The sequence below is a fragment of the Homalodisca vitripennis genome, chromosome 1 (assembly GCF_021130785.1).
Source record: "Homalodisca vitripennis isolate AUS2020 chromosome 1, UT_GWSS_2.1, whole genome shotgun sequence".
NCBI lineage: Eukaryota > Metazoa > Arthropoda > Insecta > Hemiptera > Cicadellidae > Homalodisca > Homalodisca vitripennis.
In genome coordinates this window covers 36734632-36761493 of record NC_060207.1, presented here as the reverse complement: position 1 = coordinate 36761493, position 26862 = coordinate 36734632, and the positions used below count along the sequence as shown (strand labels likewise).

The following is a 26862-nucleotide window of genomic DNA, read 5'->3' as shown; positions in this document are numbered from 1 at the left end:
TTAACCTCTCACATGTGTTCCTATTATTTTTTAGGGATCTGAAAGATTGCATATGTATTGTTCTCCTCAGTATCCAAGGTTAAGTTAAGAGCCGGCTGTACTGGCAGCCATTATGACTTTAGTTTCATACGAACAATGTTAAATTTCAAACACCTTTATTCCCTCAGTTTTAGTCATAGGATTATGGTAGATATCTCATGATAAAGATACAATTAATACACATCAGAAACCTTTTTAGAATTTTCAATTTTTTGGCATCTGGATGCATATTAACTTTTTGAATTAAATTGGCAATACTGAGAAAATTTATCAGATTGGAATTTATTGCACAACAACAACTATTTGTAATGCTGCTACTCAGAAGGGTCAGAATAAAGATTTTATTTAAAACTTTGCATTAAGCATCCCATACTCTTTTTACACAAATAATGTTAATGCTGCTCATGATTTGTGCTGTATTCAAGCTATCCCAAACACCAAAATTGTCTTTCTCAATACTTGCTTTGGGAATCATATTTTAACTCTTGTATTAATTTCTTTATTACATATGACATGACTGTAAAATCCTATGGATTGAAATTTAAAGAAAAACTTTATGTTTCCTATGTAACATTTATTACATTTTGGGAAATTTCCATTACTGTCTAGAAAAGGATTGACTGCTTATAGAATTGCATTTCACTAACTGATTCTGTTAGTAATCATATTTCCAAAATGTATTGAGGAAGCACTGGTAGTGAAGATCTAAAAATATTAATTTGTACAGTAAACAATCATATTAATTATAGAAACCTTGCAGAACCAGCCATCAATTACACATACAGGGTGCGGCAGCATAACTTCCTTTTTTCAAAACTCAATAAAAACTATTGTATGCATCAGACAATATTTATTTAGTTTTTATAATGTAGGTACATGTCTAAAGTTTTTATTTACATTGTTTTGAAGATCAAATCTGTTAGGTGACGTCCCCCATTCTCCATACATTGCGTAAGCCGATTTCTGGCGTTTGTCATGACTGTTGTTAGCGTAGCAGGTGTTATGCTGGCAATTCCTTCTCGGATGTTGGTCTTCAAATCTTGTAGGGTTCTTGGACGGTTCACATAGACACGGGATTTCAAAAAACCCCATAGAAAAAAATCACAAGGTATATTTCGCGAGATCGGGAATCACAAAGATCGGGAGAGCTCTAATTGAGATAAGGCGCTCTGGAAAGTTTTCCCTCAAAACAGCCATCGATGCTCTCGAAGTGTGTGCTGTTGCACCGTCTTGTTGGAACCAAGTGTCCCCCAAATCCAAATCTTCTAGCCGTGGGGAAAAAAAAATTCTGTACCATGTTTACATACCGGTCCCTGTCACTGTCACTGTAACCTCATTTTCCTCAAAAAACCAGGGACCAATAATTCCAGCTGAGGAAATTGCACACCACACTGTGACTTTCGGTGAATGCAAAGGCCTTTGATGCAATTCTCGAGGGTTGATGTCAGCCCAGTAGCGCATGTTTTGTTTGTTAACCGACCCACACAAATGAAAATGGGCTTCATCGCTAAAAAACAAACAATAGCACCCTCGGGAACGACATCAAGAAGAAGCTCACACGCGTTCATCTGAGAATTGAATTCACGTTCTGAAAGTTTCTGCACTATCGCCATCTTATAGGGATGAAAATGAAGATCATCACGAAGAATTTTTCTCACAGAACGATCGGATAGTCCGAGGGCAGATGTGTGTTTGCGCGCAGAACGCCGTGGTGATCGCAACATTGACGCTCTCACTGCTTCATCGATGTTCTCAGGTGATCTAACGGGCCGAAGGATTCCAGTTCTTCGTTTTGTCGCACTTGCAGTTTGTCTGAATGTAGTAACAATTGTAACAAACCCATGTAACAATTGATTTGCGGTCTCGGACGGGAGCCAACGGGGCTAAATTAAAGCGATTCCGAAATGCACGCTGTGTTGCAATAACCGAACATCCGCTTGAAAAGTAGGCCTCAACGGCAAAGGCACGCTCCTCACTATTCCAACGCAGGATGGCGACTGAACCGTGGCGGGACAAAACTTTACAGTACCCCCTCTTGAATGAGACCACTAGCACTCCGCTATGACATCAACTAACTGAATGGCGTGCATTTTAAAAAAGGAAGTTATGCTGCTGCACCCTGTATAATAATTGACTAATTTACTTAGTAAAATTCAAAGTGCCAGTCTTGAATGCCTTCACACAATGAAAGTTTAAACAAACTAAAAATGGTATGATTAATCATAGGTCCAAAGTTTCAAACAGAGCAGAAAAATTGCTACAAAAACTTGTACTTCAGTTAATATAGACAAAATGTTGGGGATTCAATTTACTTACTGCTTCTCTAAATCAGCACATTTCTTCTCAAAGTAAGTACGGAGATCTTCTACCTCTCTGCGATGTTTTTGTTCCAACTCCCGACGTTTGATGTCCCAGTCCCCGCCCAGAGCCAGTGGCTCCTCCTTCTGTACCTTGGCTAGCAAGTTGTTCACCAGCACCAGTTCATTCTCATGGTCTTTGATCAGCAATTCTATAGCAGATCTTGGAACACGAACACCACCAAGATAAGTCTCATCATACATCATGGATAGCATGGTGTATGTACATCATAAGTGCAGTACAAACTTCTGACACTAGGTGTCGGTAGCACAACTCATCGCCATTTATATGCCACCAGGATCATTTACCTGGATTGTTCTGTTCTTCTGTAGTGACTATTTTTGCTGTTGTTTTTTACTATTTTCTTTTTTTATGATGGCAAGTTTGGGCAAACAGTGTGCAGCTTTGAAATTTTGTTTTCTGCTTGTTAAAATGCTGTTGAAACAGTTTTAATTTTGATCACAACCTACATGGATGCCGCTATGGAAAAAATTTGTGTACAAGTAGTTTTCTCTGTATAAAAATGGCGACATGTCCATTGATGACAATCTTCGTTCCAGACGTTCATCAACTATCTGATCAGATGAAAATGTTAAGAAAATTGAAAATATTGTGCTTTTAGACCTTTGACAGACCATTAATTAACTGTCAGAGCTACCAACACCTAGCTGCAGAAGGTTGTACTCCACAAGCCCTGCCCACAGCAGAGCTATTACAGGAACTTTTGGGTAATCCTCACACATACAGGAAATGATATTAAATACACTGTTATGCTAAATACCTCAAATTTCTTTTCTGGTGTTTAATCAAAATAATCTAAACAAAATAACAACAATGCATTGCAACAATAATTAAGCATTTTATTAAATATTAATTTAAAACAAACTCTACAATAATATAAGTTTTTTAATAAAAAAACTTATACTATTGGAGAGTTTGTTTTAAATTAATATATAGTTTCCAATAAGAAAAGAGCTTCAAGAATGTATTTTATTAAATGTTTACAATTAAAGTATTTAGTGATTAATTTCAATATAAAACCACTTCAAAATGTATAATTTAATAACTTCAACATTACCCCAAAACAGTACTGTCACAACTAACAGCTGACTAGCTACAACTATAGTCAAACTGATACTCAGTAACTGCTAGTGTCAAGTGACTTATAGTCCACCCGAACAATATTTAGATTTAATGTTGCAATCTCACATACTGTACTTTCAATTAATTTGAATAACTTCTGTACCTGAGAAGTTGTCCATCAGACTCCTCTGCTGTAAAGTCCTTCAGCTTTGTCCAAAATTAAGTGTACTTATTGATATTTTTATGTTTACTTGAAAAAAATTTACAGCTGATATGATGAAACTACAAATGATTTGCTGAATCTACTTGTACAAGATAATAGGCCTACTGTAAATATTTTGGAACAGTGCTGTCTTAGGTGGAACAACTCATACAGTAAACATTTTTTACAGATAATCAATGAAGGGTGGCTGTTAGCCACTGTGGTGGCTGTTAGGAAAGCTGGGGATAGACTTCCTGTATTGGGATCATCACATGGCTACTTGACTAGAAATCGAAACCAGTTGGTAGTACCAAAATTAAAATTAGAATTTAAGAGAAAAACCCCATTAGTTGCTGGAGTAAAGTTTTACAATAGTATCCCCGAAAATATCAAAAGCATTCCTAATGTCAAATTGTTCAGATTAAAATTAAAAGAATATCTTGTTGACAAAACATTATACTCATTTAATGAGTTTTTTAAAGCAGTGTGGAATAAACTATAGATTATTGGTTAAATATTAATTATACTTTTGTTTATATACATACTGTTTTAGCAAATTAACTTATGTATTTAGTTCTTAAATCTAAGTTCATACTATTGACACCATTTATATTTGTATATTTATTCTTGTAATGTAATGTGCAAATGGTAAATAAAGATTGTTTTGAATTTGAATTTGAATTTGAAAGGGCCACTGAGCAGATTAATAAATTATCTGAAAAAACTTGAACATCATAAAGCAAATTATTTTTTGAAAATATGGTAATCTGAGCCTTAAAATTATCCACATAACTCTATTTTCACAACCACCTGATAACAATGTTTTATCCTCTTTTTCTTTTCATAAAATTCTACATAAATTCCTTATCTTGTGATTACTTTTTATTACAGTGAATGGAGAGGGATATTAAAAGATTAGGAAATAAATTAATTGTTAATTAGTTTCATATCTTCATTGTTTTACCAATGTTTAAGTACATCTTACTATTTCTCCTCACACCCACATCAACTTTAGAACTTTAAGGATAGTAGTAGGATCAGAAATTTGAAATGAAATAGAAAATCTAAAGAAATTTAAATAAATGTCTGTTTTACAACCATATTACTTATATTTACTAACAAAGAAAAATTTGGAAGTTTAGCAACTACTAAAATTGTAAAAACTATCCAACCCAATCCCATGGAATGTTTCTTAGACATTCAGTTGTTTTTTACACACTCACTAAGAAAACAATGTTGCTTTCTAAGTTCCCAGCTCTCATGGACAAAATATTAAATTATTACTATTTTTTAATATTTTGGCGAACAACTTAACAACATCCAACAAAGCAACATAAAGTTGACACAATTTTTATCAAGCTTCTGACAGTTTAATAGTTTGGCTGTAATGTTCTCACATGGTTCCTACCAAAGGCATGTAGGCACAAATTGATTATATCTATCTCCCAAGGACAGAGAACCAAGATCTTGTAAAGATGACTGATGATCGCTTACATGATGGTGATTAGTTAAAGCCAATTGGCTGAACAGAATCGGAATTTTTGACAATGAAAATCATCGTGCTAACTAAAAGATTGTCAAAGAAGCCTAATGGTTACAATAGAAACTGGACCCACATTCCAGAGAGGATCTTGGCATCGAAAACCTCATGGCAAATCACTGGATCTCACAGGAAGAATGAAACATGTCTCCAAGGAAGGGTGAACTAATGTATTTTGGTAAGCTAACAAAGTTATTATTTTAAATTTACACTAAATACTTTAAGATCAATACACTTAATACTTAGGATTAGTTGCTAGTAACTGAAATTTGTTACAATGAAGCATCATGTGAAAATTATGTAAACATTAATATTTTTACAACTTTTTATTCACTGATTATTGTCCTAAATTAAACAAAATTTGCTTTAAAAATAAGCAGAGATGCCATTTTAGCAAATAGTTTTTTTACAATATGAAATTACATTCTTTCAAACTTACTTGTGTTTCTTTTCAAGTTCCAACTTCTCAGCTTGTAGGCTACGCACAAGTTCCTGGAGCTCCACCAGTTGGCAGCCTGTCTCCACCTGCTCCCGCTGGACTCCAATAGTAGTCAGGACTGCATTATGTGCGGTGACAAGTCTCCGACTCAGGTGAAACATAGACTTGACACAGTCCTCTGTTATCTTCTTTAGGAAATCTGGAATATAAAAAACTACCTGAATTTCATCTTCACCAATATGTTGCCTTCATTTATAAGTTTATTCGTACCAAGATGTGAAACTCTGAAAGTTAAAAATGATGACCACTTTCTTTACCTGTATTCTGAAGTCGAGCACCCATGTCACCTGACAGATCCCTCCTCTCTTCATGATTGCCCTCTTTGTCTCCCACCTGATCTGTCTGATCCACTTGTATAGGGCTATTGTTGCTTGAGTTTATGTCCAAATATTTGTGTAAATTAAAATCCAATGTTTCACATTCTTCTTTCCATGGCAAGAGAAGATTCTAAAAGCAACAAATTTCCTTCATAAATTAACTGCAGAAGTTCTTTAAAAATATATCATATGTATAACATCTCAAGGCAATCTCTTGGATGGCAAAATGTTCCTGCTATCATTATTAGTGTACATATGCTTTCAAAGAGGACAAAGATGAATACAGTGTGTGCAGTGCTATACTTGTCTTCGTAGGGAGAGTGACCATCTCAGCTACCCCTCCTACATCACTTGCACTCTATGTAGATATTATATTTAGTATGCCCTCAATATGTGAATATACTTGTTGGCAATCATTTACGATTGTTATTGAATTAAAGTTATTTGAACACCAGGGAGATATTTTCATGCTCAGCAGCACAGGTAACCAAACACAATAAAGCAGCTTATAGATCAGCCACATTATCTCTTTAGAGATATGCAAAACTTCAGATTAACTAGGAAGAAAGACCAGGCACATTTGAGGCATTTTCATAGTGTTATCAACATGCTTGTAACTTTTTAATGTTTACAGCTACAGGTATTTATAATCTTTTATTTATATAACAATTTTATACACTTTGGCTTATAGTTAACTTCATTTGTGCTTTTTGTCATCTACTACTATTTGACTATATTATTTCCAATTTCAGTCCAAAATCTGAATTTTTACAGCATTTATAATTTTTGTTATTTATCTAAATGTGTTTTCTAAATAATTGTAACAAACTAACTACTTAACAAAATTAAATATTATTTCTTTTATTTTTTCTTGTTATTATGTTTCAAAATGTTGTTTTCATAATGAGAGTGTGTTGTTTCATTTTTTGCTACATAATATTTATAGACTTACTTAAAAAGATGTACAGCTGTCATTAGTTGTAGATCACTCAAATTTAATTTACTCATCCCAATGGTAAGCTACAAGAATTATTATAATGATTGCACATAGTACATAACCAAATAAACAAAGAAGCAATGTAACCCATGATATAAACAACAATCAACATCAACTGAAACAGAACAAGGAATGGGTTACATGCAGTCAGTATTTGCTGGCAGCAGTTGATAACGAATATACCCAGAGTATAAAAACAATTTATGAAGCTATTTATGTCTCTTTCATAATCCGGCATAAATTAATTGAAGATATTGCTATATTTGAATACAATGATTAATAATTAACACACTGATACTATATTTTATTACAAAAACTGTTATATTTAATATTTAGGTTAAATGTAAATTTTGTAACTGTCCAATTAATTGGACATCTCCAAAGTAGTCTCTCAAATAGAGAAGAATTTTCTCATATTAGTGGGAATTTAAAACATCAGATTTAGCACACATAGTAATCAAATGTATCAACCAAATTTAATCAATTAATATCCCTATGAGCAAATTATTCAACCTTATCTGAATTTTCTCTAGTGTTCAATACAGTATAAATACTGCCACTGTTATTAGAGATGTGGAAACGGTTACTTAAAATTAAATAGCTTTGTCTTATACCTTTCATTTTAAGTTTTATTTTTTGTGTGTGTTCAAGTAAGAATCGTAAAAACTTTTTCTGTCTCAATGTAAATTTAATTTATACAAATATATAGTCATATCATGTATATTTAACAAACTATTGATGCCATTCAAAATTATCTTTCGATATTATATAAAAATAATAATTATAATTATAAACATATATTATATTGATTATCCAATCACTAGTTATTCCTCCATTACAAATGGCACAAACCAGGCTTGCATTAAACATGTTTTAATCTACACCCTAAACACATAAAAACTAGAATCAATTTAAAGGTAATTTATAATAAAACATAAAGCATTCTATAACTGCTAATTTTTTACTACAAAAATATACACTTCAATGCTAAAATTTAGTTTCCATTTTTTTATGCAACTTGGGAAGAGGCAAAATACCAAAAAGTATCTCTGTCACAATTGGAATGAGCATTTATCTCTTGCCATTTCCACAAAATCCAGTAAACAAATTAAACTGATACTTATACCATAACACTTTGTTTTGTGTAAAAACCAAAACTGCCATTACAAAATCAAAAATAAATCTATCAGCTTTTAATTTTTTTAAATCTGGCAGCAGTTAAAAGCATATTAAATGATAGAAGAAACACTATCTGGAAACATAGATATTTTTAAACTGTAATATATACAACGTTTCCAAAGATGTTTAATTAAAAATATTCAAATATATTAGTGCTCACTTTGTAATTATATTTTTTGTAAAACTAGTTTTTTACTTCTGTATTTTGTTGTAAAATTCATTTTTTTATGAATACAATCATATTTCTAGAAATAGATAATGGACTAATTTCTTTATTTACACATTCTTCAAGAATAGTAATAATCACATATGTTTAAAACATAACAGATAAATTTATAAATGTCTGTCCAAAAAGTATCTGACCGCCGATCAGTAGGCGACCGCGGCATAACCGACCGGCTTGAACCGGTTATTGGAGGGGAGGGGCGAGCCTACTCCTTCCCATATTAGGCATTGAATACGATCCGGTCACTCAGTGAGTCACAGCGCTCTGTTCCATACAGTACTGCCATGTGTGTGTGTCGCATTTCAATACGACTGAACGTGTTGAGCAGCGCATTTGTATTAAATTTTGCCAAAAACTTGGCCATTCAGCATCAGAGACGATTACTATGACACGGAAAGTTTATGGTGACGTGTCTATGGGCGATACACAAATAAAAGAGTGGTTTAGGCGGTTTTAAAATGGCCGCATATCAGTGGAGAGTGATGACCGATCTGGCAGGCCAGAAACGCTGAAAATGTTGAACGTGTTCGTGCAGCAATTAATGAAAACCGTCGATTGACTGTCCGAGAGCTGGAAGAAGATTTAGGAATACCAAAATCGTCAGTTTGTAACATTTTACACGAAGATTTAAAAATGAACCATGTTTCAGCAAAATTTGTTCCTCGGCTGCTGATAGAAGACCAAAAGAACTGTCGACTTGAAATCGCACAGGACAATCTGGATTTAATAAAAAGTGGCCCAGGACTATTTAAAAAAGTTATTACTGGTGATGAGTCATGGGTTTATGGCTACGACCCTGAAACAAAGGCTCAATCTTCACAGTGGAAAACTCGAGAAGAGCAACGGCCGAAAAAAGCAAGACAAAGTCGAAGCAATGTCAAGACAATGCTGACAGTTTTTTTTTTACCAGGACGGTGTTGTTCATCACGAATATGCTCCAAGAGACCAGACAGTGAATAAGGAGTATTATCTTGAGGTCCTAAGGCGGCTACGAGATGCAGTGCAAAGGAAACGACCTGAACTGTGGACAAGCCGTGACTGGATCCTGCACCACGACAACGCGCCAGCTCATTCCTCAAATCTTATTCAGCGTTTTTTGGTCAAACACGACATCAACCAACTACGACAGCCTCCCTACAGTCCTGACATAGCTCCTTGTGACTTCTGGCTATTTCCGAAATTAAAAATTCCTTTGAAAGGAAAAAGATTTAACGATGTTGAACAAATAAAACAAAATGCGACGAAGGACCTGTTAGCCATTCCGCAAAATGAATTTAAGGAGTGTTTCCGGAAGTGGGAGGAGCGTTGGAATAAGGTAGTGGCTTGTGGAGGAGAGTACTTTGAAGGGGACCAGATTGCCGTTGCCGCAGAGTAACGTCAGTTCATGCCAGACGTCTAGGTCGGATACTTTTTGGACACACCTCGTATATTGAAATTAATATTGTTGACAATAAATAATATCGGGGTGCGTCTTGAAATTACCATTCTTCCCTGCATGCTTCTAAGAATTCTTCAAGAGTGTAAAATGGCTGGTTTACAAGGAAGTTGTTGAGTTTCCTCTCAGAGCTTCTCCCTTCAGTCTTTTGAGAGTGCTTAGTAATGTTCCACAATTTTAAGCCGATGTAAGATGGTTTTTTTCAAAAAGTGCTGTATGGTGTGGAGGCAAAACAAAATTGGCTACGTGACGGGTGTTATGTCAGTGGAGGTCTTGCCCTGTTTGGAGATCCAGCTGATGAGAATGCAAAACTAATCTTTGAATGTACAGCCCAGTAACTGTCATTATTCCCATGGATTTGAAAGAATATCTGCAGCTTTGTTGGGGTACAAGTATTCTTATGGATTTTTCTGTAGTATGAGCACTCGTTGAAATTTCCAGCAGAGGATCCACCCCACACAACAAACCCGTACCTCATATAGGCTTTTATTAGTGAATGGTAAACTGTCATTGCTGCCTGAAAATTCGCAATCCAATTTATCTGCCAGACAATATATGTGCCAGTGCTGAATTTTTTACGGAGGCTGTTTAAGTGCTCAGTCCAGTGAGATTCCCATCCAGAGTGATACCAAGGAATCTCACATGGTTTTCAGTTGTTACGTCAGTAATGTGGTCCTTTCTTTTACTGAAATTTAATTGTATGTTTTAATGTGTTAACAGCCAGGTTACTTCCTCTGCAATACTGCCTTATTTAGCAAGTTAGATACAGTAATGTACACTCCTTTAGCAGTGATATTTTTTATCAAGAGTGTTGTGTCATTTGCAGCATACATCACACATGTGGTATTGTGGTCTTGGAGGTATGTTGGGAAATCATTGACAAAAATAACAACGAGGACTGGACCTAGAATGGATCCTTGAGGTACTTCTCGTGTAACAGATATTGTGTGTGTTTTAAGGCCAAGTATAGTGCTCTACACCTTAACTATTTGGGATTGTCCTTTAGGAAACAGTTGTTGACTGTACATCTGATATCTAAGGATGATAGTTTCCTTAAGATCAAATCATGTTCTAGGCAGTCAAAAGCTTTAGTATAGTCAAGGAAAAGTGCAGAGATGTAATTTTCTTTGTCAGTTTGGTCAATGATATATTCAACAAGGCTAATAATGGCAGAAGTGGTAGAGTTTCCTTTCAAGAACCCATGTTGAGAATTGGTAATTAGATTTGATTGCTCTAGATGTTTCCTAAATCTGTTAAGAATCACTTTTTCCATTATTTTTGAAAAAGTACAAACCAATGGTATTGGTTGATAATTTTGTACTTCAATTGTAAGTCCTTTTTTTTGTTTTTTTGGATACATTTTGGATATTTTCATTGCAGAGGGAAATTGACAGAGGGTAAATGATTTGTTTATAATGCTCACTAAAGGTGGTGTTACTTCATTGCAGAGGGAAATTGACAGAGGGTAAATGATTTGTTTATAATGCTCACTAAAGGTGGTGTTACTTCTTCAGCACAATGTTTTATGAGCATAGACGAATATTTGTCCATTCCACTCGATAGTTTTGACTTAAGAGAGTTTATGATAGCTCTTACTTCTTTATTGTTAGTTAAGGTTAAAATTAATGAACTTTAACACTCATATATTTTAGGCAGGTTGTCATTTTGGTTTTCTAGATTCTTTTGGTTCTGTTTTAGAGTCAATTCAGCTACCTGAGTGAAGAAAGTATTGAGGTGTTTAGCAGGATTATCAACCACTTTATTATTTGTTGCGATACAGATTTGAAATTGCAACTATTGTTGTCGTCCGTTTCTTTCACTGTTTACTACACTCCAGAACGGTTGTAGCTTAAAAAACAGACGATTAATGAGTTTTTTAAACATGCAAAATTGTTGAAATCCACTTCTTTTGAAAAAAGTAATTCCCACTTTATTAATGTGTTACTTATCAGCTTCACATTTTCAAAAGATTCATTACTCCAATGGGAAAGGAATAAAGAGCCAATCATGGTACATTCGGACATTAATTAATTAATAAGCAAATGGAAAGGTATTTAGTAACTGCTATAAAAGTAAGTAATAATAACAAAATAATACTTAACCAAAATGTTTTATAGAAAATTCCTTCCAAAAAAGTGTATGATATATAATATATAATATATGTATGTATATATATATATATATATATATATATATATATATATATACATACATATAATATATATAATTTGTTACCAAGAATATAAATTGTAAGAAATTTAAATGTACATAGTAATAATGATATTTTAGTGACAAAATAGTGTTGCCTATCCATACAAACAAAATATTCCAACCTGCAAGAATCAATTTTTTAAAATTTTCCATTAGGGTCTGTTAAATAATACAAAAAACTATTATGTTCATCAAAATGAAAACACAGTCTTCAGTAAAAGAAACGTTACATTAAGTCTATTATACTTATAAATATAAAATAAAACTGTCACCTTGGTGGTTATCACTGTAAATGTATAAAAAGTGTATATAAGAGTAATTATTCAGCATATTTCCATATACAGTAATTATTTGGACAAGTAAAACTATGAAACTAGATTACAAGTGAATCTCGCAAGTCGTGTTTCAGTCCTGTCACGATAACACGAGTAACACTTATAACTCAATACCAATTGGTTAATAGGTCTGTGATAAAATGCTACAACAGTGGGAGCCCCTTCCACTACCTAATACATCTCACCTTACGTAAATTCCAGTTTCTCAACTCAACTCACATCCTGTACAAGTGACAAATTAGACTGCAAATCACAATTAATTCTATAATAAAACTAAGTGAAATAAATCACAAACCTTGATGCACGATGTGTACTCATCAAACAACACACTGAGCAGCTGTCTGAGAGCCAACCCACTGCGACAATACACTAGGCCACCCCTCCTGATAATCTGGAATGTGACATTTACACAACATTAAATATCATTATAAGTAAATATGAATTCACCTTTTATTTTTTAGCCTAACTCATAACTTTTTTTATGTTTAAAATGATTTCGATATTTATTAATATTTTTAATCATTAATAAATTATGAAATTACAAAAATCTCTATAAACTATAACCTCTTCAGTTGTGAAATAAACGTTATAGAATTTAATTTTGTATATATCAATGAGTGGTTGTTACTATCATCACTAACAAAAAACAAATATTAATTCTTCAACACACTCACTAGGAACGCAATTCTCTGAAGTTGATGGGACTAACTAAGCCTATTTCAGAAAATCAAAATTTCGGATAAGGCTTTGCTTCTTTTTGGTAGTTAAATATAAAATCTAAGCAGTGGTGTACACACACACATTTGTTATGAATTATAAAAAATAAGGCATGTTGTGGAACTGATGAAAGAAATATAACTATCTAGAAAGAAAATCTTAATATTTAGCTCCACTTCTTTTTAACATTATAATAATCCACTGCCTGGAAGAGGCACTGATATAGCAGTGGAAAAACACTTAAGTACAATAGTCAACACCTCAGATAAATATCAGTACACAAAGTGTTTGATGTTTTGGATTTGGACATTCCAATTACGAAATTTAGAAGGTATGGAATAGAAGAGAGTGCAACTAAATGGCTTGAGTCATTTTGTAAAGCAAGGACACAAGTAGTAAAAGTGAATGATGTGGTGAGTAGTTCTTTAGACTTGATATATGGAACAGTTCAAGGTGGTGTGCTTGGGCCAATTATATATATATTTTTTTATCAATGATTTGTTGTATATTCAGTTGAATTCAAAGATATTTCAATAGATCGCAAATGATATAGCATTAGTCTGCTCTGTGTATAATAGTCTTTCAAAACTAAACTAAATAAAGACCTGAATAAATGTTTTATCTGGATTATAAATAACAGATTATAAATTAATTCAAATAAATCAAAAAGCATAGCATTATGCCTAGAGAGAAAATGCAAAATTTTAAATCTTCATTGTCATAAGCATAGTGGTATGTACAAATGTAATTATACCTGCATTCAAGTAGTGGAAACAGTAATATATCTTGGCCTATATGTGGATCAGTACTTTAAATGGAAACACCATGCAGATCAGCATTCAAAAATTCTATGAAAAATTGACTATGCTTTGCATCACATGAGGAATTTTCTAAAAACAAAATATTTAATTCAATCCTACAAGGCATGGTTTGGAAGCACACTCAGATTTGGATTAACGCATTATGGTGGTAATTACCCATCAGCAAAGAAGCTTCTTGTAATAGGTCAAAGGCAAGATGTACGTATAATTTTTGGTGTAAAGAAAGGAGATAGGGTGTTATTTATTTTCGGAATATAACTTGCTCAAAATTGAACAATTATATAAATACTGCTGCTTTATCTACATAAATACACATCTCAATCAGTTTAAAATTAGAGAATATAACAAAATAACGAGAGTAGCTCACTGTGTAACACTCCAGTTGCCAACAGTAAAAAAAGAAAGAAGTAGGCAACACTTTTGTTACCAGGAGCCAAAATTATTTGTCTCCTTGAAAAGTATGGGTTTGATATTGTAATTTAAAAAAAAAACCAAAATTTAAAATGAAAGTGTTATATTTGTGATAAACTTAAAATGTCTATATTGCTAAATTATTTAATTTAAACTTATTTGTCTTTATTTATTACACATAATAGAGCAAAGTATATGTGAGTGCACTATTAATAATGTTTATATTAGTTGCATAGTTCTTATACATTTTTGTTACTGCTACTTAGTTATATAGTCTATTGTGAGTATTTTATTTATATGGTTGTTACTTTGTTGCATATTTTTAATACTGTTATTCAGTTGTATAGTTTATTCTGTTATATATTTATGTTATTGTTATGATCTTTTATAGTGTGTCACTGTTATTGTATTACTTGTGGAAAATTAGGTGCCACATTGTCATATTTATTAAGTTATAGCTGAATTTTAATGCTGGGTGGCTGCTGAAAGTTTTTTGGTAGCTTGACACAAATTGAATTGCTCTATTTTTGGAATATAATTTGCTGACATAATCTGCCTGAGGGGGTGATGGGGGACCTACATACTAAAGATTCAATGAGTGGGAAATTTTGGTATTTCTGTAGCTTTTATATATTTATTTAGTTAGGTTATCTTTCTGGTATATAATTAAAAACTAATTCTTTAGCTCGTATTGCCCAGCTGTTATCTGTGAAATGTTATTTATGAATTGTTAACTATGGTTTGTTATGTATGTATTTTGGAAGACAAGGAGATGTGTAGGATATGTTATTGCCATAGCATGCCCTGAATTACGAAATATCATAGTTGTTTTATATTGTTACAGTTTGTATTATTATTTCGTAGTTAAAATTGTTACACATTATGTTATTATATCATAAGTTTCTATTGTTATAATTTGGTATGTTATGTTTTTAGTGTTATTATGTTTCTAAATTATTAAGATATACCATGCACAGTTTAGGCTTTCACTTTCAAAGCAGTTTTTGAATGCACGGTTGTGATTTGAAATTTAAGAAAGCAGAGTCTTTCATTCCTAGCACTGACCCAACCAGTGGTCAATAATGAAACTTCATCTTCATTATGGTACCGCTCAAGAAAATCCAACACATTGTATAAAAAAAATTAGTTTTGAGTACTTCATTTTGGTACCCAACATGGATTCAACTTTCGATAATTTAAACATTTTGTCAAAAAATAACACTATATAGTCATATAGCAACTTCTTGAGCTTTTCTTCAAACTTGATAATAAATATAATATGACAAGACATAAGGTCCAACGATAACAATTTTCAAGACCACACATCATACCATAACTTTAGGATTGTGCAGTAGCAATAATTTTGTTGCATTTCTTGTGGTTTAATAGCTTCCCAGTACCGACAATTCTGCTTGTTTACAGATCCAATCATATAGAAGTGAACTTCATTATTAATCATTAAAACAGCATTGTCATTTCCAACAACATAAAACATTCACTCGCAAAATTTCTTCGTTGATCAAACTAACGTTTGTGAAGTTTCTGAACAACCATAATCTTGTTAGGATAGAATTTCGACTCACATTTCACGATGCACTGTAGTGATCGACGTGATATCCCTAAGGTCGCAGCATGCCACCTATTCAAGTAGTGAGGACTTTGAAGAACTAAGGCTGTAGCAGTAAATTTTTTGCGGGGTTCATGCTGTAAGAGGATGACCAGTCAATTTATTCCTTGTAACTGATCCTGTTGCATGAAAAGAAGTATCGTACTGCGATCAGGTATCAAATCGTTACACTCGACTTTAAACTCTCTAAGGAAGCTTCGTTGAACAGTGATAACAGATTAGTTCGATTAGTACTGTTCAACAGCTAACAAGAGATATTCCACGGTCCACTGCATTACTGCTACTAAATCTGGATGCTCTAACCTACAAAATGTCACTCAGCGTTCACTGATACCTCCCCTCCACTGATACTATGCTACTCAAATACATATGTTCTTTTTGCGCCACACTGTATAACATGCCAACCTGCAGTGCAACAGAAGTAGAACGTAAAAATGTTTCCTTAAATAATATGCCTTACAAAATTAAAAGTATTACAATTTCTAACTGTGATAAGGTTCTCACCCAACCAAAGGGAATTTTGTTTTGTGTCAGTGAAATTCACATTAGTAAAAAGATCAGTTGTTTCAGAAAATATATTATATTTAGTCTAAGGATATTTACATTTATAAAAATATGTAGTCTAACAAATGTATGCAAATACAGAATAATGTGGAAGATCAAGTATTATTTCAACAAAAACTAAACTTTATAACGTCTACCTTTTGGAGTTTTTGTTCTATATTCATATTTCTTCTTAAAGAATAAATTTATTTTGAAGAAAGCATATGTATTAACTTACAAAGAACCATGGATGTTAAGCAAAATTATTTTACAACCAAAAAGTCAGTAGAATGATCACAAGAATAAATATTCCCTGGACACAAAATTTCTTAACAACCTGTCTGATTTCCCAGTAATGTTATTGTTGTTACCAGCAATGTTAATAATGATGGAAAAACCAAAGTTATAATAAGAAATTGAAAAAAAGAAACTGGAGAACTTAAAATAACAGATGAATTTAAGACCAGCTTATCCTAAATTGTGATTAATCAAGCAAACTGTTAAAATTAATATTATATCTATCTACAAAATAAAGTTTTGTTGAAAATTGGGAGTTGGTTAATTTGTACATTATGAAAACAAGATTCTTCAATTTAAGTAAATCCAGATATTAACTCTTTGAAGCTTCATGTCAACTATTGCAATGGGGTAAAATGTGATCACACTGTAAGCATCACCTGTGTTTGAGGTCTTGCATAGTGAAAACATATGTGTCTAATCTGCATGTTGCTAAGTGATTAAGTTTTGTATGAACATTTTTAACATTCTTTTTGGAGTGTCCAACATTGTTATAGAACTGTTACAAATAATAATTATAGAAATGCATTAAGAAAACATGCCTGTGAAAGATGAGTTTTACAAAAATGCTTATAGTTGAAAAAAGTATCTTCTAAATATTTTGTTAGCAGTTAGTGGCATTATTTACTTAGTGACACATTTAGGGCTTATAATATTACAATAAAATATTTGTTATTATATTTCAGAAACATTTAATGTAAATTATTTTATTTAGATTTTATACTTGATTTTATACAGTTTAATCATAAAAATCTTTTGAAATACTAACTTTTTTGACAAATGGGGGTAACAGTTTTGTTTATACAAATTGTTTGTGTAATAAGAAAAACATAATTAATTACACCATATGTATTTTATTTTACAGACTTCTCTCAGTACAATGACAAAATAATATCAACAGAATAATTATTTTATAATAATATGTTTTCTAAATCAATGGTTTTTCAAGTACAATTTTACTTTTGGTAACATTACTATATTGTATTTTATTTCACTTCAGAAAAGTATATAATAAATTAAATTTGGTAGTTTTATAGTATTTTATGTATGTAGTATAATGGATAAGCATTTCAAAAATATTATATGAACCAAAAACAACCTCGTTTTTTTACTAATTAAACTTTAAATATAACTTAAACTGTGCGGGTTTTATAGGAAATTCAAACTTTAATTAGCCACCAAATCTGATAAAGTAACATTAGAGACCTCTAGCATACACAATTCTTCTACTTTTTATAATAGCTTTAAAATGAGGTGTCACTTGCTAGGGATTCCTATTTTAAAATTTTGACTTGCCCCCAATACACCACATTTTGGGAAGGGGAGTTAAAAATTTTCATACGTCAAAAAACTCCTATATTGGACATAAAAACATCCCCCAAAGTAAATCACTCCATCTCTATTTATAAGAAAGTTAATAGGGAGAGGTGGTACTTTTAAGACACCCTATATAAACAACTAAATTGTGAAATTTAGTTTATTAATGAAAGAAAAATGATTTTATTTAAAATGCTAATAACTGTTAATATGTTAATAATTTTTCTGCAGTTGGAGCATGTGGAATTAAGTTTGGATACTAAACAAGTTTTCTTATTTCTAATAAGCTATTCTCTCTCCCTCTTTCATCTGCATCAAATATTCAGTAATAATTACTAAACAATAAAGATTAATTATTTTGTTCCAACTCATGAAAATTTTTATTGTCTCTCTTTGTTAATGTTTGCAAACAATAATGTGAAGTTTTGTACACAAACAATAATTATCTCAATAATTTAAGTGGTAAATATGTGCCAGATCTTTAAATAAAATGATTATTACTTCTCAAACGCTGCACATACTTGAAAATAATATATTGACATTTTATCAGATTATTTTAGATTTCTCCAATACCACATTAAGGTTCCTTCCCAGATAGTCATGAAATGTAGATACAATGTACCAAGAATGTAATGTCAACAATTAATTGACACAGAATTGACAAATATAATATACAAATGAAAGAACACAGAAAGCAGGCATAGATTGTCAAGTATATTATGTAGTTACAGTGGACAGTACAAAACATCAGTTACAGACAGGCAGGTCAGGAAAACAACAGTAACAGAAAGGCAGCTCAAATGAACAACGGTTACAGGCAGGTAGGAGGTAAACAATGGTTACAGACAGGCAGGCATGTCAGGACAGATAAAGTCATGGTGTAACCTGAGGATCGTTGCTGAGCCCGGTTTGTTGTGGTGCAAGATTACCCTCCTCCTGGTCCTCTTCCTCTGGTATGGTCGGCATGTAATATGCAGAGTCCTTTAATTGCTGCAACATGACACATTCCATTTACTTTCTGAAATCATCACCACTTACTTCACACAAAAACTCAGTAATTTTTTTAATTTTAAAAGTGATTAGTTAATGGTTGAATGAAAGTAAGACTATTCCTAACATACTAAAAATATTATTATGAAGGTCTTCTATGATTAAAAAACATGATTAAGATGTACAAAATATATAAAGGTCTCTATGTGAACAAGGGGTAAAGAAAAGAAAACATAACAAGATTAGGGATCTCTGTGACTGTGTAGATATAATAAGTAAAACAAAGTGTATAATAATCTGGACTATACATGTACACTACTGAAAAGAGGAAAGCTGTCAGTTGATAAATACTATAAAATATGATTTGAATAAAAAAATATGTAGTGGACAAAAACAAAGGAACAAAAACTTGGAAAGGTCTAGGTTTGTTATTTACATAACTATTTTAGTTCTTCTTCATAAAAATTTATTTCATAAGCATTGAGGATTTTTTAAATTTGAAATTCCTTTAATAATTTTGTTTTAAAAACTGTGTCCAGTTTAAGTCCATGCTTGATGTTTCCAAACTTGCATTAAAATTCATAACTTTTTCAGGACTTCTGTGACCGGTAGACACCCTGTGAATGGACAATTTTCCCGTTTATCACGAAATCCCCTGACTTTTCCATTTTGTTAAAATTTCCCAACTATGCCTAGTTTTCCTGGTCTAAACTTATCGGTCGGCGAATGGCCTAGAATTGTCAACTCGCCTCACTCACCCAATCTTTGACGAAGACGACGCTGTCCAATACCCTTAAACTTGATAACAAAAAATTAGCGTTAGACGTGCTTCGTTTTATTTTTAACTTTTTACGCACTTTGCTGAAAATTGCTGTACGTATCTGGCATGTTTCCTGTACATAATAAATTTAAATACAATTCCCACACTTCCCGCACACTGATCACCCTGTTATATAACATTGATTTATTATACTAAGATTTGGTATTCCCAAGCAAACATTATTACAGCTAAACTTATATAATACAGACCATTAAAATGAGATACCACAAGATGAGTTGACTATTGAAAAATGTTTATCCTTTTCCAAAAACTGGGAGCTTTTTAAAGGTAAGTAGTATGTATTTTAAATGTAAACTAATTCATTATTTAATGTAGTAGCTTTTTAAAGGTAAGTAGTAGTATGTATTTTAAATGTAAACTAATTCATTATATGTAGTTTAATTACAAATTCTTTTTTGGGAATTCATTTGACAAAACTCCCTTCCTGAATGTTGATATACAGACCTGGTCCAACAGCTCCAGTTGATATCCAATCTGTTCCGCTACAGAGGAGGTCTTGGGAAGGAGTGTGTTAAGTTTGTCACTTAAGTTTGGAGTGCTAGTTAAAATTCTCATTGTCTGTAGTCTCCTTAAAGACAAATTGTTCAAACTTTCCAGTTCTCTACTTCTATCTTTAAAACTTTTAGTATCCCTTCCATCATTAGATACTTCATTAATTGACTCACTTCTTGAGGCATCTGACTTCATTAAATTCTGTAAAGGATGCTTGTCTTGCACTGATGAAAGTTTGGCATTAAGTAGTTTATTTTCTGTTGATAGTTTATTCCTTTCTTCCCATACATCTTCTAATTCTTTATTTTTAACATCCAGTTCAGAAGTTAAAAACTCATACTGGGCAACAAATTTATCATACTTAGACTGAATTTCATATATTTTAGATTTAAGCTCTTTTTCTGACTTTTGTAACTGTACTAATTGTGACTTCAATGTAATTACTTCCTCAGATTTAGCTTTCAAATTAGATAATATGTTTTCCAACTCTTTATTTGTTCCTGATTTTGCTATTTTATTTTGTATATCTAGTATATTTTTATGAAGCTTTTGTTCTAACTTAATATTGTTTTCATGTAAAGCTTCTAACTCTTTGTGAAACCTGTCTTCAGCAAGTTCCATGTACGACAATCGTTCTTTAAGTTCATTATTTTCTTTTTTAAGCATAAATTCTGACAATTTGGAGTTTTCCAGTTCGGTTATTTTGGCATCTAAACTCTGACACTTCTTGTTAAATGAGCTTGATTCCTGTGTGGCCACCAGAAGACAATGTTCCATTTCCTTCAAGTTGGCTGAGAGCAACTCCAGTTCCTTTGTCAGTTGTTCGTTCTCATTCTCCAGGCTGGCACATTTCCTCATCCAACTCTTAACTGTCTCGTTATTATTGGGTGTGGACGTGACCATACTAGGCTGATGAGTAGGACCTAGCATGATACTCCCAGACTGAACCATGTGCTGCAGGTCATGCATAGTCTGCTCCAAATCTTGCAAAACCATCTCACACTCGTCAACATCTCCTGACTGGGTCTGTTCCAACTCTGGAGAATCTTCTATGCTACCATAAACAATGGTTTGTAAACCAGTTTTGATATTTTTCAGTCCACTCAAAATACTTTGGAATAATCCTTTATTAGATTCATTAAAATATTCTGCCCTAGCAACTTTCTCTTTTAAAATGTTTAACTGTTCTACTTGACTATAAGATTTTAAATTTGTATCAATTTGTTGTATTTCATCATAGATTTTCCCATTTCTCATCATATGAGTTATCTTACCCTTGAGATGTTTTATTTCCTTCTCCTGCTCACATGTTTTAGAAGTTAAGCATGAAAGATCTTCCTCGTAAAACTGTTTGTTCCGCTCGAGTTCACCTACCAAGTTTTGGATTTGTTCTTTAAATGTTGCTATAACTACCTGATATTTTTGCCCTATTTGATTAGATTCAAATTGTATTTTCTCATTAAAGTCATAAGCCTTTTGTTCATATTCAAGTAGTTTGGCTTGCTTCATTTTCAATTCATGTACAAGTTGTCCTTCATTTTTTTTAAACTCCTGCAGACTCGCTTGAAGCTGCAAATTTAACTCTCTTAATTGGTCCAATTTATTTTCTAGTTGTTTTGTATGCTCCATCTGATTTTCATACGCATCTTTATATTTGCTCAATTTATCAATGACACTAGTCATATCATCTTCTACTTTTTCAAGTTCAATTCTGTAAGTTTCGGTTTCAACATCTTTTTTTGCCTCGTTTAAGGCGTATTCTTTAAGTCTCGCACTCAAAGTATCTATTTCTTCTTTATAGTACTGGATCTTTTTTGCATCAAAATCCATCTTCATTTCAGTTTCATATTTACTCAATTCAAGATAACATTCATGTTTTATCCTCTGTATTTCTTCTGCCAATTTATTTTCAACATTTTCAACTTGTTGTCTGTAATAGTCAGCGTCTTGTTTGTGTTTTTCAAGTTCACAAGATAACTGTTCTTCATTTAATTTACTCTTTTCAAGTAAATTATTCAAATCCTCCTTGTAAGCATTCATTTGCTCTTGATAAGATAGTTTCAAAGCTTCCAGTTCTTCAGTATTACTTACTGCCTTCAAATCTGCTTCTGATTTACGAATATGTTCCAACAACATCCCATCATACAACAATTCCACTTTCCTCACATCTTCAGCATACTTCTTCTCCAGTTCATTTTTGAGAGCAATAAGTTGACTCCTGATCTGCTCCTCCTGTTGGTTTCGTAACTGTTCTATTTCCGCCCTATTCTTTAACATTTCCACCTCCTTATTCGATACATCATGATTCAACTCTTCCACTTGTCTCATCAATGTCTTGATGTCTTCAGAAGCCTCATTTTTATACTTTTCTAGCTTTTGATTTTTCAAAACTAATTCCTCTTTTTGTGAGTCAATCTTTTTACTACTAGTATCCAACGCTGTTTTTAAAGAATGCACCATGTCAATGTATTCTTGGTTCTGGCTTGACAGAAGTTCCACCTACAACAAATAATAGAGAAATATAACCACTATAGTATGTTAGTATCATTTAAATCACAACAAATGTTGTTCAAAGTAGCCAATTAAAATATATAATTACTTGTAATCACCAATGAAAAATTACATTTTCTGCAAAAGACCAAAAATTATACTCTTCACAGATCATACAACGGTTAAATTGCATTGATTTTTATCAATTGAGTAATGGGATCATTATTAATTAATAAAAAGTTAGTTATTAAAGTCAATTAATAGAAACCAATAAAAATAATGTAATATATTTTCTTGATCTTCTCCTAGAGTAACCTGTTTTACCTTTTTAAGACAAACAGATAAAAAGATTTTCTTTGAGAAATGTTTTGAAGTATTCTTTAAGAGAAGGTCCTTTTTAATGCACTGAAACATATTTCCGAACTGTATATTTTATTTGCACCTTATAAAACACATTTCAGGAGTCGGGATACTTGATGGTTTTTTTAATTTACTGAAATAAATAAAGTTTCATCCTCATAGAATACTTCACATTATTAATGGCATACATACAACCATATTTTGTTGTTGTGTAAACTCGTACTGTTTTTGAGAAATTAATTTTCATTCTATTCTAGTCCCAAAAAATATTTCACTTACTGCTAGACTTTAAGCACTGTCACAAGGCCTACTTTATTTTTAATCTTGAGCTTCAAAGTAATCAGCACTAGAAAATATCAACTTAGTAAATTAATTTCTAAGGAAATAGTTATTTTAAGATCAAGATAGACATTTTAAACTTTAAAGTTTCTGATGGCATGAATAATGTATTCCAACCATTAGTGTTTAGAAAGAAAAAACTTCAGATTCTCAATTCTTGACTCTATACTGTAATAATTAAGTTACTGATAGGTAGACCTGACAGATGCAGAGCATTCCTCCCGCTACTCTACTCGTGAGCGAAGGTTCTATTCTACATAATAGTAGTATTTACCATTATTATAATGTAACTCTTATGATGAAATTACATTTTTTCTTTTCCACTATCACTTTCACTAAGTTCTGTAGTTTCAAAAGTAAATATTTAGAAAGATTTAACTATACTCCTTCATCGAGAACTCTTATCCAAAATGACAATATTAAGTATTTAATTAGAGCTTTAACATAATATCAAAACATTACAGAGCGGGACAGTGAAGACAGAAAAACTACTGTACAAAAATGTCTGACTCTTCATTAAGAATTCAAAATCTGACACACTCCAATATTCCATACAGCATTGAAGCTACACAGGTTTTTACTGATCATTTACATTAGAACACTAACAAGTCAATGCACTGATGCGCTAGTGTGCCCAGGGGACTCAAATAAGTAATATCTTGTCCTCGGACATCATTAATGGATAATAAATACATTTTGTATTCAACATCTATAAAGCCTCATTAATAATGTACTATGGTACATAAATGTAAAAATTACCTTTGCTCTGTATTCAATGGCCTCGTTGTAGAAATCTGACAATTTCATTTCAGATTGTTTTTCATTCAATTTTATTTGTTTCTGCAAGCTTTCAATTTCAACATTGAGTTCCTTCTCTTTTAGCAGTAAATCTGTTACCTCCTAAAAAATACAAATAAAGCAATATATTATGTATTGTTTTAAAATAACAAACACAGAAAGTATATCATGTCTCATCAACTACTAAAAAATGTTTAATTTACGAAGTATTTTAACAATAATTCTTTAACAGTTTCGACTAACACAAGACCTGTCACTCTTGTAGAGATTGTAACGGGTAATCCTCACTTGATCTAAACTATCTAAGAATGGTCCTTGGTGAGTGATCATGAAATGTCTTGTTTTACTTCAACAATATAAAAGAGCTAGTTTATAGATAATTAAACTCTCAACACTGTAAACGTACCTGAGACCGCTGCTTTAAACTGTCTGACAGCTGAACAATGTAAGTGTCCCGAGAATCTACCTGCTTCTGGAGATCAAGAGTCTGCAACAGAGCAAATCACATACTTTTAAACAATCCTATACAGAATAGCAGAATTTCAGACATTAGCCATTGTTATATGTTAACCCTTTAGGCAGAAACTTATAAAAACATTCAACCGACCCCAAAAAGTGACCTTTTTATCTGTTAAATAAATTTTCGTTATATTAATACTTTACATTGTGTTAGTTTAGAAATTATGATATTTTGGAAAAAAAATGTCATTTAACTACTTTTTGTTATGAAAATATTTAATCCCCAATGTTGGTAGTAACCAAATTAATTCATAATTATTTATAACTAGCTGACCCGGTGAACTACGTTTCACTTACCTCTTAACATAAACCATATTAATTTAAACCCTAATTATGTATTGCAGAACCGGTAACTTTATAAAGGCATCATCATCATAGTATAGGCCATGCTATGGCATCTTAGAACTGTTCAAAATTCAATGAATACAGCGCCTTCTACACCGCAGCTGTTGAATAATGCCACAATAATTAATAAAAAAAAAAAAAAAAACATAAAGGTGTCTTTAAATAGGTGTTTTAATTTCTGTCAGGTCAAGTGTCAGATCGCTTTGTTTTTATAATTGGCTGAATTCGTTTGTAACGTGATAGTCACTTTCCTTTAAATTGATTGATTGATTGATTTGTTTTTATAGAAGAAGAACTTTTACAATGTTGTTACAATAATGGTGACAGCTTTTTTACCCAAAATTGCATGCAGTAGTGAGTAAACATATGATACTGAGACACTTTGTCATTTGTACGAGGGTAATTCGGAAAGTAAGGTCCGTTTTTTTATTTTAAAAAAACCACAACAGATTTTTTCAAAAAACTTGTTTTATTTGATTCCTGACATCAATCACTATTTTTCTACATAATTTCCACTTTTGTTTAAACACTTGTCATAACGATCTACAAGTTTTTGAATGCCGGTGTAATAGAAGTCGGCCGCCTGCGACGATAACCAGTCTTGTTAACCACTTTAACCGGTGACGTCGAGTGACGCCACTCCATCAACTGGCGTTTCGTTTCTGGGGTTATGTGGGAAACCCATGTCTCGTCACCCGTCACAATGTGGTCTAAAAGGTTATCTATCACCTTCCTGATGATATTGGATCAAAAATTCAAGAGCAATACCCATTCTTCTTTTTTGTGTTCCTCAGTAAGCAGCCTGGGAACACAACGTGAGCACAATTTGCGAAAATCCAAAATTTTAAACAATGTGCTCACGTTTGGAAATTCTATTGCTAATGGAGAAACAGTAAATCGCTGATCTTCACGAATTTTTTCATCGACGGCTTTCACCAAATCTTCTGTGATCACTGACGGCCGACCTGATCGTGGTTCGTCATGGACATTTTCCCGTCCATCTTTAAAACCTCTCACCCACTTCCGCACTTAGCTGTCACTCATTGCATTTGGACCGTACACTTCACTTATCTGTCGATGAATATCCGCTGCTGAAACGTTCCTTGCTGTCAAAAACCGTATCACAGACTGTATTTCACAGTCAGCGGGACGTTCAATAGTTTTAAAACATTTTAAAAAGGCACAGACAACAGCAGACTACAACGATTTCACTGAAAATGGAGTTGTTCTGCGCGCAATGCATGCCGGGAGTCAGGGCGCATGCGCATTTCGCTGCTCGCTTACTGTTTGTCTGGTTAACGCGAATCGGACCTTACTTTCCGAATTACTCTCGTATTTGATACACCTGTTAAATTAAATTAATTTAAACATGGACATCAATCAAACGTTTGACAGGTAAGAACAGTTTGTATGGGAAAATCAAATTGTATTTTTTAGTATTTTCCTTGCAATTTTGTTATATTGTCTCATCGTTTAAACCTTCCCTGGACTTCCACGAACATTTCAAGACCAAAATTAGCCAAATCGGTTCAGC

The 26862-nt window shown here is 32.6% G+C and overlaps 1 protein-coding gene across 3 annotated transcripts in view; it reads right to left on the bottom strand.

Annotated features, from left to right (window-relative positions):
• The window catches only part of LOC124359879 (pericentrin-like), a 128854-nt gene that overhangs the window by 86989 nt on the left and 15003 nt on the right, over positions 1 to 26862 (bottom strand). For all 3 annotated transcript variants that reach the window (XM_046812993.1, XM_046813001.1, XM_046813009.1), the window contains exons 5-12: positions 24871 to 24951; positions 24426 to 24566; positions 20430 to 22976; positions 19040 to 19144; positions 12717 to 12812; positions 5979 to 6168; positions 5662 to 5860; positions 2356 to 2559 (exon numbers count right to left, since the gene is read on the bottom strand). In XM_046812993.1, the coding sequence (XP_046668949.1) occupies positions 2356 to 2559; positions 5662 to 5860; positions 5979 to 6168; positions 12717 to 12812; positions 19040 to 19144; positions 20430 to 22976; positions 24426 to 24566; positions 24871 to 24951 (3563 nt within the window). The remainder of the gene's footprint in view (positions 1 to 2355; positions 2560 to 5661; positions 5861 to 5978; positions 6169 to 12716; positions 12813 to 19039; positions 19145 to 20429; positions 22977 to 24425; positions 24567 to 24870; positions 24952 to 26862) is intronic.